Below are 17,102 nucleotides of genomic sequence, written 5' to 3'. Positions count from 1 at the left end.
TTACATTTAACATTCCTGTTATTTTTTTACCAGAAACGTAAGACTTTCCCTGCTGAGACCTCAATTTGTGTTTTAGAAAGGCAGAAGTAATACTGTGAAAGTTTGAAATACCTTAAATCATCCAAAACTAAGGCACACATAATGAAACAACTCTTACCTATACAGACAAAGGTTTGTATTTGTTTACAAATGGATTTATTTATCATTTGGCTTTTTTGTTGTTTTAATCATGATGTGCTGTAAAGTATAATATTACTCTTTAACACTTTTTACTTCCTATAGAAACCATTTCAAATGTGCTTTGAAGGTAACAAGTTTTGTTTTTGTGTTTTAAGGACATGTATTTATAGGCAACATTGTAATATCAGAATTTGACCCAGTTGACAATGTCTCTGTCAAGTCGACAAACAGCCATTGTTAACCCTCCACCACCAGAATATCTAAATACAAAGAAAAATGGGCGATTAACAAATCAACTGCAGTATCTACAAAAAGTTGTCCTGAAGGCTTTATGGAAGCATAGCTTTTCCTGGCCTTTTCAGCAGCCTGTGGATGCTGTGAAACTAAAGTTGCCAGTAAGTATATCTTATGATTATGTTGGTTGTAAAAGACAAAACCCTTGTGAATCCCTGAAAGAAAGAAACTAGTCTTTAATCTTATAAAATATATTGAATTTAATAAAGACGTCTAATTTATTCTGTATCACTGAAGAATTTCCCAATGAGTATTTTTTCCTAGACAACAAAGTTCATTTTTCTGAGCATTGAAATTCTTATTTTAACAGTTTGGTACGTTATAGTCCATGTTTTCTTATTATAGAATGTGTTATCTGACTTTTCTTTTTTTTGAATGTGACTTTTTTTAAAAAGATTTATCTATTTAGAGAGAGAGAGAGAGTATGTGCATGTGTGAGCAGGGGAAGGGGCAGAGGGAGAAGGAGACAATCTCCAGCAGACTCATTGCAGAGCATGGAGCCTGATATGGGGCTTGATCTCATGCCCCAAGATCATGACCTGAGCTAAAACCAAGAGTTGGATGCCCAACCAACTGAGCCACCCAGGGGGCTCTCGCTTGACCTTTTGATGCAAGTTATCATGAAGGTGACCTTCATGAAGTTTCTCTTGACACTTCTTGGTAGACTTATGTGCATCATGTATAGAATTCAACTTTAGGTCTTCTGTTAAGTATTTTCAGCCATCTGATAACAGGATGGTTAAGTAATTTATGGCATAGTTAGTAAGTCATGGCACTGGGATTATACTCTGGATCTGTCAGATTCAATAAATTCTAGGTTTTTCTTCTTCATGCCCTTCACTTTTTTACAGGATAGTTCTACTTTTACATCATTGTCTTTGTTATTCTTTGTTATATTTTCTCTGAAAAAAAAAATCCATGGCTTAGTTTCTCAACACAAAAATTTTGGTTTAAACTTAAATTTAGTTGCAGTGAATTTGTTCTTACTAACATTTAGAATTTCTTCTTAAAAACTGTAGGATTATTACACCATTATAAAGACCCCAATGGATTTAAATACAATTAAGAAGCGCTTAGAACATAAATATTATGTGAGGGCTTCAGAATGTATAGAAGACTTCAATGTAATGTTCTCAAATTGTTATTTATACAACAAGGTATGTAAGCCTTATGTTATACTTAATAATTCTTTGCTCTTATTTATAGAAGATGTATATAAAAAGTGTGCTGATTTCGGATTTCAAATCTTGATTTGGGGTATTTTACATATTTTTAAGAATAGTGTTTATTTTTTACTGGATTTCATGATTTTCATGTATCAGTATTTATTCAATCTATTTGCCATCATTTTGCCTAAATAGCTGTAACGATTTGTTAGGTTTTGAAAAATGAAATACCAATGATAGCTGGTTTCTGTGAGTATCATTTCAGAGCGTTCTCTACCATATTTCTACCATTTCAGTTATAAATGGTAAACTTTATTATATACTAATCTTAGTTAAATGTTCATGGTATGGATTCAAACAAATTACATACATATGAACTCTGTGACAAGTTAACTTAAAGATCTGACACATTCTGTTATGTTCCAGTAGTAGTATTTTCATTTGTGTTCATGCATTGGCTTGTCTGATAATATATGTGGACATTTGGACCTTAACTTTCACTTTTGTTCTCATCTGTAAAACTGGATTTATATATTCAGCTTTTTCTCCAAATAGTATTCCTGTTTCCTAGAGTGCTGCATTCTTTTTAAGCTGTTATATATCTAAACATTTTTAAACTTATATCCCATCTATTTAAAGTCACTAGTGATGCTGAAATGTAATAGAAATTTTGGTTCCCAAACTATCAGTGCCATCTTAAATTTAAGACTTCGCCAATATGAATTTTTTAAAATATCAGAAATAATGGGATTCTGAAAGTGCCATTGGTAACTTAATTTTAATTTAACAATTCCAAGTAAACTTTTACATTTAACATTTTAAAATGAAGTTCAGTAACTTCAGGAGACTAAGGTACCTAACTTTGAAATAAGCGTTCTCTATTTTAGGCTTTCGCTTTGTAATTTCCTTAGTTTTTTATCAGTGGTGAATAAAGCAAGCCAAAGACTTTTAAGCAGATAGTTAGATTTAAAAACTGAGTTAGCTTTGCAGCATCATTCTGTCACTTAGTTAACTGAAAACTTAATCACATTAAGTCAAATCATGCACTTTGCACAGCCATGAACATATTTTGTTTTAACTTATTTGTGAAGTAGAAATTTTACTTTTTTGTATTAGTAGGATTAGTTGGATTGTAACCCCCTAGTACTAAGAAAGGTTACCTGGGTCATTTTTAGAAGTTAAAAGGGTAGAATGTTAGAATTTAAAATATGAACTGATACTTCTATTTCTTACACTTAATTTAGAAACAGTAAATACTGTTTAATAATGTCGAAGAATACTGTGTCACTGCCCTTCTAAGGTAGCCTGAATTGTTGAAATTTGGTACAGTGACCATATTGTGTAACCTTATGTTTATATATTTTCTAGCCTGGAGACGACATTGTTCTTATGGCACAAGCTCTAGAGAAGTTGTTTAGGCAGAAATTATCTCAGATGCCACAAGAAGAACAAATTGTGGGTGGTAAGGAAAGAGTAAAGAAAGGTAAGACAGAAAAGGTTTAAGTTTTCTTACTTTCTGTGTCTTTTGTATTATATATGAATGTGTGTAAGTACATGTATAAATATAATGACTAGAACTAAATAATAAATCCTTCAAAGGAGATAGACATTCAGAAGTTCTTCTATATGCTAGGACGCCCAGATGGCATGTCAGCTAAGTGTCTGACTCTTGTTTTGTAGTCAGGACCTGATCTCAGGGTTGTGGGATTGAGCCCCACACTAGGCTCTGTGCAGACTTGGCTTCGAACTTTCCCTCCCTCTACCACCACTACCATGTGCATGTTTTCTCTCTCAAAATAAATATATAAAAAAAAATCCTTCTATATCCTATTGTATTCGTATAAAATGTCCATTTAAACAGTAAGGCAGACTTTGAAAAGAAAGATGGCTATCATGCAAGATTAGGGAGGATTGTATTGATTATGGCTCCAATGCCATAGTATAATATAGTGCCATTCACACAGTAGGCACTTATAAATTTATTAGTATTTTTTAAAAGATTTGATTTATTCATGAGAAATACAGAGAGAGAGAGAGAGAGAGCCAGAGATACAGGCAGAGGGAGAAGCAGGCTCCATGCAGAGAGCCCAATGTGGGGCTTGATCCTGGGACTCCAAGATCACACCCTGAGCCAAAGACAGACGCTCAACCGCTGAGCCACCCAGGTGTCTAAATTTATTAGTATTTTTAGTGGATTTTGTATCTGTACTGTACTAATAAGAGGGCCAAAATTTTCAATGTTCCTTGTACCAAAAAATCCCATAGCTAAGAATGAAATGTTACTGTTGAGTCTGAATATCCTCCTTTTTTCTCTTTCTTAATTAAAACCAAACCAAACAAAAAACCACTTTACAGCTGATAATATTTTAATATGAGCTACAAAATAATCTTAAGTATTCAAATGGACTTATTGTAGAGGTTAGAGAGAGAGAGAGAGAGAGAGAGAGAGAGAGAGAGAGAGAGAGAGAGAGAGAGAGAGAGAGAGAGAGAGAGAGAGAGAGAGAGAGAGAGAGAGAGAAGTATGTGCATGTGTGAGCAGGGGAAGGGGCAGAGGGAGAAGGAGACAATCTCCAGCAGACTCATTGCAGAGCATGGAGCCTGATATGGGGCTTGATCTCATGCCCCAAGATCATGACCTGAGCTAAAACCAAGAGTTGGATGCCCAACCAACTGAGCCACCCAGGGGGCTCTCGCTTGACCTTTTGATGCAAGTTATCATGAAGGTGACCTTCATGAAGTTTCTCTGACACTTCTTGTTAGACTTATGTGCATCATGTATAGAATTCAACTTTAGGTCTTCTGTTAAGTATTTTCAGCCATCTGATTAACGGCTGGTTAAGTAATTTATGGCATAGTTAGTAAGTCATGGCAACCTGGATTATACTCTGATCTGTTCAGATTCAATAAATTCTAGGTTTTTCTTCTTCATGCCCTTCACTTTTTACAGGATAGTTCTACTTTTACATCATTGTCTTTGTTATTCTTTGTTATATTTTCTCTGAAAAAAAAAAATCCATGCTTAGTTTCTCAACACAAAAATTTTGGTTTAAACTTAAATTTAGTTGCAGTGAATTTGTTCTTACTAACATTTAGAATTTCTTCTTAAAAACTGTAGGATTATTACACCATTATAAAGACCCCCAATGGATTTAAATACAATTAAGATGCGCTTAGAACATAAATATTATGTGAGGGCTTCAGAATGTATAGAAGACTTCAATGTAATGTTCTCAAATTGTTATTTATACAACAAGGTATGTAAGCCTTATGTTATACTTAATAATTCTTTGCTCTTATTTATAGAAGATGTATATAAAAAAAAAATCCTTCTATATCCTATTGTATTCGTATAAAATGTCCATTTAAACAGTAAGGCAGACTTTGAAAAGAAAGATGGCTATCATGCAAGATAAGGGAGATGTATTGATTATGGCTCCAATGCCATAGTATAATATAGTGCCATTCACACAGTAGGCACTTATAAATTTATTAGTATTTTTTAAAAAGATTTGATTTATTCATGAGAAATACAGAGAGAGAGAGAGAGAGAGAGAGAGAAGTATGTGCATGTGTGAGCAGGGGAAGGGGCAGAGGGAGAAGGAGACAATCTCCAGCAGACTCATTGCAGAGCATGGAGCCTGATATGGGGCTTGATCTCATGCCCCAAGATCATGACCTGAGCTAAAACCAAGAGTTGGATGCCCAACCAACTGAGCCACCCAGGGGGCTCTCGCTTGACCTTTTGATGCAAGTTATCATGAAGGTGACCTTCATGAAGTTTCTCTGACACTTCTTGTTAGACTTATGTGCATCATGTATAGAATTCAACTTTAGGTCTTCTGTTAAGTATTTTCAGCCATCTGATTAACGGCTGGTTAAGTAATTTATGGCATAGTTAGTAAGTCATGGCAACCTGGATTATACTCTGATCTGTTCAGATTCAATAAATTCTAGGTTTTTCTTCTTCATGCCCTTCACTTTTTACAGGATAGTTCTACTTTTACATCATTGTCTTTGTTATTCTTTGTTATATTTTCTCTGAAAAAAAAAAATCCATGCTTAGTTTCTCAACACAAAAATTTTGGTTTAAACTTAAATTTAGTTGCAGTGAATTTGTTCTTACTAACATTTAGAATTTCTTCTTAAAAACTGTAGGATTATTACACCATTATAAAGACCCCCAATGGATTTAAATACAATTAAGAAGCGCCTTAGAACATAAATATTATGTGAGGGCTTCAGAATGTATAGAAGACTTCAATGTAATGTTCTCAAATTGTTATTTATACAACAAGGTATGTAAGCCTTATGTTATACTTAATAATTCTTTGCTCTTATTTATAGAAGATGTATATAAAAAGTGTGCTGATTTCGATTTCAAATCTTGATTTGGGGTATTTTACATATTTTAAGAATAGTGTTTATGCTTTGCTGTTTAGCTTTTGAGTTCAAAGAGCCACAGTTGGGCTATCAAAAGATACGAGGCTATCTCAATCTATTTGGTTCTTAAATTTTAATTAGTGGATAATGAGAACTCAGAGATTGAGGAATACAAACTCTGTCTTAAAATATATTCATATCTATTTGGTTCCTGAGTTTGTTAAGAATTCGGAGAGTCAGGAGTACCAATATGATGTATGTTGAATGTTTTAATGGCAGGAAAAAAATAAGAATGAGAGAACAAGAAAGTAATGGGGGTCAAAAGAGAGGGTTGTTTTACATAGGATGGCTCAAGAAGGTAATATTTCAGTAGAGGTATAAAGGGAATTTAGAATGAGCCATAAGGAATCTCCCAGGCAGAGAAAACAGTCTGCTATGCTTACCAAATTTGAGGGCAGCAAGCCAATAGGCTGAAGTGAAATAAGTGTAGGGGGTAGTGATAGGAAGTGAGAGTGGGAAGAGTGGGGGTGGGAGCATGCATAGGTGAGACATCATGAAGGTTCTTACAAGCCATCGTAGGGACTTTGGCTTTTACTTAGTAAGGTTAGAAGTCATTGGGCATTGAGCAGAAGGGTTATGATCTTATTTGAATTTTAAAATATCACTTTGATTGTGGGGCACTTGGGTGGCTTAGTCAGTTAAGCTTCTGCTTCGGCTCAGGTCATGATCCCTAGGTCCTGGGATCAAGCCCTGCATTGGGCTTCCTGAGGGAGTCTGCAAGTCCCTCTCCCTCTGTCCCCCCCTCCCCCCCCCACCCCCCGGCTCGTGCTCTCACTCTCTCTCTCGGTCTCAAGTAAATAAAATCTTTTTTTAAATATCCCTTTGCTGGGATCCCTGGGTGGCGCAGAGGTTTGGCGCCTGCCTTTGGCCCAGGGCGCGATCCTGGAGACCCGGGATCGAATCCCACATCGGGCTCCCGGTGCATGGAGCCTGCTTCTCCCTCTCCCTCTGCCTGTGTCTCTGCCTCTCTCTCTCTCTCTCTCTCTCTCTCTCTGTGACTATCATAAATAAATAAAAATTTAAAAAAATTAAAAAAAAATATCCCTTTGCTATTTTGGGAATAGACTACAGGATGTAAAAGCAGAAGAAGGAAGGCCTCCTACTTGCAATAAGAGAATTGATGATGCCTGGAACCGGGAAAAAGATAGAGCCAAATGGGTTTGCTGATGGATTGGGATATTAGATTTGAAATACGGTGGAGTCAAAGATGACTCCAAGGTTTTTGGCTTGAATAATTAAAAGAATAGACTTACCTTGATAGAAGGATAGACTTTTGAAATAATAGATTCCAGAGTGATGTTGATCCAAATGTTGTTAAGTCATGTTTTCTCTGGGAACATACAGGGTGGAAGAACATACACAATTGTTCTTTTGGCAGAATCACCTGAAGGATATATAGATGAGAGAATTATATTCCTATCTGTTTTGTGTCACTCAATCTCTGTCACAATTTTAAAGTTCTTGGATATTTATACAGAGCATTCTGGAGACCTCACATAGTAGTATTTACTTTGTCTCCAGGATGTCTGAAATTTTTGCTTGTATTCACAGCTACCTGAAACTAATCACAGAGCTCTATTAGTGTGAGTTTAATAAGCCAGACACCTTTTTGAATAAAACTGATAAGTCTACCATTAATAGCAGGTTTGAAGTCTCTAGTATTATATCGAAATTGGTCTAACAACTGTTACAAGTATGTATGGGAGGGTTTCAAAGGGGAATGGGAATATTGTGTTTATATTGCTAAAAAACGAACTAAGTGAATTAAAGTAGAATACTAAGGGAAAAGTAGTTTACATTTTACTCATATTGACTCTGGTTTACACTTTAATAGGCATTCAACATAATGTAACGGTTCCTTCTGTTAAAGAAAAACAATCCCCCAAAGCACTGGAAAAAGTATTTAAGCAGCAAGTGATTCCCTCTGTATTTCCTGAGACATCTATGTCTCCTTCAAACATGGCACAAGGTACTCCACTCAACTCTACCTCACAAACAGTGGCTCAAGTAAGTTCATTGTAGTTTTAAAATATTTCAGTGTAAGGGGTTGTTGTGACTAAACCTTTTTTAAGTTGATATGAAAATTGGTCTTTTACACAGTCAATCTTTTTGTCTGTGTATATTTTGTAACAGAGACCTAGGATGTGAACCAAATTTTAGAGATTTCTTGGTAAAATTTGAACTAGTTTATTATGTTTTTAGTATTAATATTGATTGCCCAACTACCTATTTTATGTGTGTTATACAACTTCTGTTGGGTTGATAATTTAAAATTGTATACTCTAGCTGATTTCAGGTATTCAGAAACTTGTTTTTTTTTCTTTTAACTGTGATTTTTTCATATACCTTTCATTTATCTCAAAGGTTTATTCAAGACAATTCTTTGGATATTAGGAAGAAAATACTTAAACTATTTTATTTTATCTACAAAAGAGAAATTAGCCTTTACTAATATTTAATATGGGGAAGACTTGGTTCTGGCAAGGTTGAAAACTTGTTCTGAATATCCCCGTAATTATAGTTTTTGTTGTTGAATTATTTCAGGTTACAAGGGGTGTGAAGAGGAAAGCAGATACCACAACTCCTACAGCTGCAGTAGTTAAAGCAAGTGGCGAATCTTCCCCAACACTTACAGAACAAAAATCAGTGAAAACACCACCTCTAAAAGAAAATGTGCTGAAGACTGTTTTTCCAGATTCTCAGCAACAATGTAAAGTTGTAAAGAATGTTAAAGTGACCGAACAGTTAAGGCACTGTAGTGAGATTCTTAAAGAAATGCTTGCAAAGAAACACTTGTCCTATGCATGGCCCTTTTATAATCCTGTTGATGTTAATGCTTTGGGGCTCCATAACTACTATGACATTGTGAAAAATCCAATGGATCTTGGAACTATTAAGGTAAATGTTGTCTTAATAAGAGGAACTTCTTTTCTTGATTATAAAAGTAACCTTATCATTGTAAAAAAATTGTATTAATTCAGAAAAAGATAAGAAAATTAAAATTGTTGGTAAATCATATCACCTAGAATGAATCATAGGAAAATTTTTAAATCTCTTTTTCTTCTATTCAAACATACCCGTGGTTCTTTGCCACAATGTTTGAGTTACAGTATTGTTAATATAACTCTGTACCCTGAATTTTCACTTAGTATATTATGAACATTTTCTCCTTACATATTCAGGATTATATTTTTAATAATTGCATGATTCTGATGCAGTGTTTTTTTTTTTTTTTGTTTGTTTGTTTGTTTTTTGGAGGGGATAAGGCATTTATGTAGTTTCCAGGCCTCTCTACATTTTTTAAATTTTTAGTTGTTTGCTGGCTTCATCAGGTTTTTTGAATTAATTATTATCTTTTTAATTTCTTTTTTTTTTTTTACTTTTTTTTAAGTAAACTGACCCCCAACCTGGGCCTCAGATTTGTGACCCCAAGATCAAGAATTAATCAACATATAGTTGACATACAATGTTATATGATTGAGATATACAATACAATGATTTGACAGTTCTGTACTTTATGAAGTGCTCACCGTGAAAGTATAGATCTGTCACAATATATAATGTTATTATGATATTATTGAGTATATATTCCCTATTCTATACTTTTCATCCCCGTGGCTTATTTCTTAAGTAACAGTTTGTACCTCTTAATCCCTGTCATTTATTTCACTTATCTCCCACTTCCCCCTTGCAATCATCAGTTTGTTCTTAGTACTTATGAGACTATTTCTGTGTGTATGAGTGTTTGTTTTTTTAGATTCCACATACAAGTGAAATGATGTGCTATTTGTCTTTCTCTGTCCTATTTCCCTTAGCATAATACTCTAGATCAGTCCACATTGTTGCAGATGACAAGATCTCATCCTCTTATAGCTGAGTAATATTCTACTCTGTGTATGTGTGTGGGGCGGGGGGAGAGAGAGAGAGAGACATCTTTATCCATTCATCTGTTGATAGACACTGAGGTTGCTTCCATATCTTGGCTGTTGTATATAATACTGCAATAAACAGGGGTGCATATATCTTTTTGAGTTAGTATTTTTGTTTTCTCATATGAATTATTTATAGATCTTGGATAGTAACCCATATAAGATACTTAATTTGCACATCTCTTCTCCTATTCAGTTGGTTGCCTTTTTGTCTTATGATATTCTTCACTGTGCAAAAGCTTTTTTGTCTGATGTTGCTTTTGTTTCCCTAGAGATAGAAAAATGTTGCTAAGGCTCATGTTCAAGAGATTACTGTGTATGTTTTCTTCTAGTTCTGTGGTTTTAATGATTTCATTTAGGTCTTTAATCTGTTTTGAATTTGTGTATAGTATAAGAAGGTGGTTCAGTGTTCATTCTTTTGCATGTATGCTAGTTTTTGCAGCACCATTTGAAGAGACTGTCTCTTTATTCTAATGGTTCTTTTGTGGAGTTTTAAGGTTTTCTATATACATTATCATGTCATCTACAAATAGTGACAGTTTGACTTTTTCCCTACCGCTTTCAGTGCCTTTTACTTCTTTTTCTTGTCTGATTGCTGCAGCTAGAAGTTTTAGCACTATGTTGAATAAAAGTGAGAATGGACATTGTTGTTCTTAGTATAGAAGAAAAGCTTTCAGTTTTACTAACATCGACTATGATGTTAACTGTGGGTTTTTATATATAGCCTTTATTTTGTTGCAGTATGTTCCCTTTAAACCCACACTCTTGGGATCCCTAGGTGGTGCAGCGGTTTGGCTGGCGCCTGCCTTTGGCCCAGGGCGTGATCCTGGAGACCCGGGATTGAGTCCCACGTTGGGCTCCTGGTGCATGGAGCCTGCTTCTCCCTCTGCCTGTGTCTCTGCCTCTCTCTCTCTCTCTCTCTCTCTGTGTGACTATCATAAATAAATAAAAATTTAAAAAAATAAAATAAACCCACACTCTTGAGAGTTTTATCATGAAGAGATTTGAATTTTGCCAGATTTTTTCTGCATTTATTGAGATGACTGTATGGCTTTTATCTTTCATTTTGTTCCATGTGTTGTGTCCCATTGTTTGATTTTTACAGATACTGAATCATCCTTGCATCCCTGGCATAAATCCCACTTGGTTATGGTGAATGAATTTTGCTGATACTTTGTTGAGGATTTTTGCATCTGTGTTCATCAGAGATAACTGATTGACTTGTGATTTTTTTTTTTTTTTTTTTTTGGTAGTGTTTTTGTCTGGTTTTGGTATCAGGGTGATGCTGGCCTCATCAAAGGAATTTGGAAGTTTTTCATCCTTTTCTATTTTTTAGAATAGTTTGAGGAAGTTAGGTATTAACTCTTTAAATGTTTGATAGAATTCGCTTGTGAAGCCATGTGGTCCTCAACTTCTGTTTCTTGGGAGTTTTTTGATTACTGATTCAATTCCATTACTAGTAATTTGTTCAGATTTCCTGTTTCATCATGATTTAGTCTTTGAAGATTGTGTGCTTCTGGGAATTTGTCCATTTCTTCTAGGTTATCTTAATTTGCTGTCATTATTATTATTAGTTTTTGCAGATGTCTTTGTATTTCTGTGAATATGTTATTACCTCTCTTTCACTTCTAATTTTAAGTCCTCTCTTTTTTTGATGAATCTGGCTAAACATTTATCAAGTTTGTTTTATTTTTTCAAAGGACTGGCTCTTGGTTTCATTGGTCTTTTCTGTTGTTTTGGGGTTTTTTTTAGTCTCTTTATTTCAGCTCTGATCCTTATGATTTCCTTCCTTTTACTAATTCTGTTCAATTTCAAATGTCTTTTCACTTAGAGGAGAATTTTAATAAAAACCTTTCATTTAAATGTTCAAGGTTGGTTTAAGGAATGTATCTTTTCATGGCTTTCCTAAGATCAAACTTGTCTAAGATGATCTGGAAATGCACTGTTTTCCTGCTTTTGTGATTTTATTCCTCTTCTTTTTTTGTTTTAATTCAGAATATCCTCCTTCCTTATCTCTACTTGTCAAATTTCACTGGATATTTTCAAAGTCAAAAAATATGAAACAAGCAGAATTTTAACATTTGTCAAATTTGGAGGGTGGGTATCTGTTTTTGGTATTATCTGTATTCTTCTGTATATTTTAACTATTTCATAATATAAATAAATAATGGAAGTTTTCAAATGATTATTGAACCATACTATTTGTGAATCCTATAATTTTTCCTTAATTTAGGGAAAAATGGACAACCAAGAATACAAAGATGCATATGAATTCGCTGCAGATGTTAGGTTAATGTTCATGAATTGTTACAAATACAATCCTCCAGATCATGAAGTAGTGACAATGGCAAGAATGCTCCAGGTAAGTTGATAGCTGTGCTCTGAAAGTGAGTTTCCTCTGAACATGGTATGGAGATTTTAGAGCCATAACTCAAAAGGTAAAGAATGCCCCACTTCCCAAGTATGAAGTGTAATTTATTAATTAGAGTATTAAAATGTGGGGGTTGTTTTTTGAGGTATAGCACACATTAGTTGCAAATCTTTTAAGGAGGCTGCCCTACACATAGAGGATATTGGGGAAATATTAGTGAAGAGGGGGTTAATAGATATCTTAGATAGGATTGACTAGAGTCCATGTCCCTTTTATGGTAAAGCTCTAGATTTTTGAGGCTGACACAGTGGGAGGTAGTGGGATGATGCACTAGTCATGGGCAGGAAATCCTTGAAAGGTCCTCTCTACAACTTGAAAGGTCTGTCTTACATAGAAGAGAGGAGAAAAATTGCTATGGTTGGCAGGCAAGGAAGCATGAGTCTTATGTTTCTTCCTTGGTAAATACCCCCCATCCTCACCCCGTTTTATAGAGATAAAATTGACATATAAAATTGTATAAGTTTAAGGTATGTAATATGGTGATTTGATGTATATATTATATAGTGATTACCACAAGGGAAAGTAGAATTATTATCAAAATATGACACTTTTGTTAAAGGGTGTTATTGTTGTATGTATTTGAAAATACAGAAAATCTTTATAATCTAAATTTCCATTATAGGATGTTTTTGAAATGCATTTTGCAAAGATCCCAGATGAACCTATTGAGGGTATGCCTGTCTGCTACATCAAAACAGATACCACAAAAATCCCTGGTAGAGAAAGCAGTAGTGAAGCTTCCTCTGAAGATAACTCTTCTGGTGATTCTGAAGATGAACGAGTTCAACGTCTTACAAAGCTTCAGGAGCAGGTATTTAATTGTATTGATAATTTTTTTGTATTTTTATGAGCTGTTGCAGCAAATCTATTATAAAATCCTTTTTGTAGATTAAAAGTCGTTACATTAAGATCACTTAGCATCTATGGCATTTACTTCTTGGCACATTTGTAATGCTTAATATTCTTTTCCTACCCAAATATCTATGTATCTTTAAATTCTGTTATTTATATTCCTCACCATCATGAGTTCATTCCATTGAAATGATTTATACGACATAATCCAGGATATTTTATGGATGAGATTTTTAACATTGCTACCTTTTGTGAGAAAATGTTAACTTACTCTGAGCTCAAGCCTGAAAAAAATAATTAACATTATCTGGAAATGTTAATTTTCATGGTCTGTTTTTAGTTGAATATCTAAATTTATGGGTTGAACACATGATAGTATTTTGATTTAATGTATGCCTTCAAAATAATGAGTTTGTGGAATGAAATAAGACCCTGACAGAAATGTAATATAAAATAAATTTCAGGATACGTTTAACTTTTGAGTGCCTTCATTTTTTTTCTAATGTCTTTAATTATCTAGAGCTATGAATGTTTAAAGAATTTTTTTTCTTTATCAGCTGAAAGCTGTTCATCAACAGCTACAGGTTCTCTCTCAAGTACCTTTCCATAAGCTAAAGAAAAAGAGTAAGTCTAAAAGGGAAAAGAAAAAAGAAAAGATTAATAACAGAGATGAAAATCCAAGAAAAAAGTTTAAGCAAATGAAATTAAAGGAAAAGTCCAAAAACAAGTAAGTATCCTTTATAATGCCTTATTCATATAATAATATTATCTGAAATAAATTTGACTAACTTTAATTTTTGGTTAGTCAGCCAAAGAAGAGGAAACAACAGGTGTTTACTTCGAAACCTGAAGATGAGGATAATGCTAAGCCTATGAACTATGATGAGAAAAGGCAGTTGAGCTTGGATATAAACAAACTCCCTGGAGATAAACTTGGGCGAGTTGTTCATATAATACAATCAAGAGAGCCTTCACTGAGAAATTCCAACCCTGATGAGATAGAGATAGACTTTGAAACACTGAAAGCATCAACACTGAGAGAACTGGAAAAGTATGTTGCTGCATGTCTAAGAAAAAGACCGCTAAAGCCTCATGGTATGTATTACTGTGTATCAGTAGAAATCAGTCTGTACTTGTGTTACTTTTTGGTAATACTCTTTTTTACTCTTAAATCACATAGGTAAGAAAATAACAAAGTCCAAGGAGGAGTTTCATTCACAGAAAAAACAGGAGTTGGAAAAGCGGTTACTGGATGTCAATAATCAGTTAAATTCTAGAAAATGTCAAACAAAATGTAGGTGGCAGTTTTTTATGTGTTTTTTGTTTTTGTTTTTTAGGATGGCAGTTTTTAAAAAAACGTTCTTGTGATTATTTAATTATACTGGCATCGTAATGTGTTTCCATGTTTTGTAGCTGAGAAAACTCAGTCATCCAAGGCTGTTGGAAGTGGTTCCCGACTCAGTGAAAGCAGCAGCAGCAGCACAAGCAGCTCATCGGAGACCGAGAGTAGTAGCAGTGACTCGAGCTCCTCAGATAGCAGTGATTCCGAATCAGGTTAGCTGGCCCCTTACGTGTGCCTCTGTTTGTGGGAACAGTTTTTTTTTTTTTTTGTATTATTGAGACTTAAACTTTTAAGAAATGTTTGTCACTTACCCAGAACCTATGGTTTGGATGCCACACTTATTTTATTACATGTTGACAATCTCACTATTTTCTTTAAAAAAAGATACTGTGTAAAATGAAACTTCATAATATATGTATATGACTTAGAGGTTTGTAATATTGAAAAGAAGTTTACTAAAGGTGGGAGATACTTTCTTAATACATAATGCCAGATCTTCATGTGAGAAAATAACAAATAATAAAATTCCAATCTTCACTTCTTTTTATAAAATAATTATTTGAGGACATCTTTTACTTTACTCCCCATGATATATTAGACCACTCTAATGTTGCAAAGTATATCCTGTTGTGACAATATATTCTAAATTGAATAATCACTTTGAATTAAGACACCAGTCATCCCAGAAAATGTTTAAGGCAGAATCTTAGTCACTTTTGTGTTTTCTTCACTATAGAATATTATCTTCCATTTATAGAAAAATGTACTTCAAATAGAGATTTTCAATTATGCTAAAGTAAGGTACCATATTACTTTAGTAGTTTATCATCAGCTGTATCAAGCTTAATTCATTCATGTTTTCTTCGTGCTCTTTCATTGATGGTTATGTAGAGTTGACAAGTAGTCACTGTCCCAGGGATACCAACTTGGCAGTGGCATTCCATTATTGTCCAGCAAAAGGCACATTCAGAATACAGGGAACTTTTGTTTCCAAAATTTTGCTTTATTTTAAATGAGATGTTTCTCGTTTGTCCTGAAATTCAGTTCTCTTTAAAAAAAAAAATCCTACACAGAATATTGTCATATCAGGCATTCTTACCATTTGTAAGAGTATCTCTCATTCAATGTGTAGTAAGGATCTGCTGGCTTGCAAGTACACTATGTTTCACTTTTGGTTCTGTTTAGTTTGCATTTACGTGGTACTGATTGCTGCATTTTGTTTTTACATTTCTGAAGTATATAGTGGTAAACGTTTTTGTTAGAATAAAAAAATTACTTTTATTGGAATTTGTCATAGAAAATTTTTAAATTAATTTAGGGCTCTGATTATACATTATTTCCATATATCTGACTTGAAAGCATAAAACAATGCTGGAAAACTCTAAATTGCATTTAGTATTTTAATTGTTATTAGCATTTGTAATTTCATCTAATAAAGTATTTGTGGCCTAATAAGTTAGAGCACTTTGTCTTTTATTTGTAGGGTAAAACTGAGTTATCCAATTATGTACTGACTACTGATTAATAAATGCCTTGAGCATTAGTGGGAAAGTGGAAAAGTACTGTATACAGAGTACTTCAATAAAGGTGTTCAAAAATACCTTAATTTTAATTGGAATTAGTTTCTGATAGATTCTTTCAATTACATTGCTTGAAGAGAAGATGTTTATTATCCACTATGTTCTTAAAATGGTGTAATAGATGTTTTCCTAATTTTCTAGCAGAAAAAAATTATAATTTTTTATCACATTTGTGTTGAATTTTTATTTTATGACTGGCATTCTTGTTTAATGTCATCTTTTTCAATAATGGACTGTTTTTGAAAACATTGTTAAAATCAAAGTAGCACATTTTTATATTTCAACTGACATTATGGATAGTGTGTAAGTTTGTGACACTAAGGTCAGTCTGTCTTCTAACATGATAGTATGAATTTGCATTTTCCTTTGAAGTTTTTGTTTTATGGACATTGAAACTGTGTACTTCATTGAGAAAACACTTATAAATTGCAAACACAATGCCTACCTCCAATGAGCATTAAGTTCTGTTTGAGTTTTTGTTTGTTTTATTGTTTCACAAAATAAATTAGGGAATTTAGGACCTCTGTCCTAAATATTAACTTCAATTGCATGCATTAAAATGCTGTGAGGTTCTTAATTTTTAGTGTGTAATCTAAGAACATTTTTTACTTTCTTGAACAACAAAAACTATAAATAAAAGGATTATAAATGATGAAAAATAATTAAGCCAAATTGTATCAATAGCAATACTTAAAGTAAAAATAAGTAAAGCATCTACCATTCCTAATTGTGTACATGACATTCTCAAGGAGCAGATGACAAATCCCAAGTCTAAGTCTCAGGGTGGAGGGAAATGGAACTACTTACTGAGAAAATACAATTTGTGAAAATCAGGAATATTAGCAAACGCTTTATCTGTTATATAAGTAAAAATTAACTGAAAATATA

The 17,102-nt window shown here is 33.7% G+C and overlaps 1 protein-coding gene across 1 annotated transcript in view; it reads left to right on the top strand.

Annotated features, from left to right (window-relative positions):
* The first annotated feature begins 383 nt into the window (after positions 1–383).
* The window catches only part of BRDT (bromodomain testis associated), a 43,161-nt gene continuing 26,442 nt past the window's right edge, over positions 384–17,102 (top strand). Inside the window, exons 1-11 of the mRNA XM_041749562.1 lie at positions 384–575; positions 1,494–1,631; positions 3,009–3,123; positions 7,915–8,087; positions 8,625–8,978; positions 12,243–12,371; positions 13,063–13,251; positions 13,850–14,019; positions 14,098–14,387; positions 14,473–14,586; positions 14,706–14,846. Of these exons, the coding sequence (XP_041605496.1) occupies positions 387–575; positions 1,494–1,631; positions 3,009–3,123; positions 7,915–8,087; positions 8,625–8,978; positions 12,243–12,371; positions 13,063–13,251; positions 13,850–14,019; positions 14,098–14,387; positions 14,473–14,586; positions 14,706–14,846 (2,002 nt within the window). The 5' untranslated portion in view covers positions 384–386. The remainder of the gene's footprint in view (positions 576–1,493; positions 1,632–3,008; positions 3,124–7,914; positions 8,088–8,624; positions 8,979–12,242; positions 12,372–13,062; positions 13,252–13,849; positions 14,020–14,097; positions 14,388–14,472; positions 14,587–14,705; positions 14,847–17,102) is intronic.

This window comes from Vulpes lagopus, chromosome 3, assembly GCF_018345385.1.
Source record: "Vulpes lagopus strain Blue_001 chromosome 3, ASM1834538v1, whole genome shotgun sequence".
In the NCBI taxonomy this organism is placed as follows: domain Eukaryota; kingdom Metazoa; phylum Chordata; class Mammalia; order Carnivora; family Canidae; genus Vulpes; species Vulpes lagopus.
This window is presented reverse-complemented; position numbering and strand designations above follow the sequence as displayed.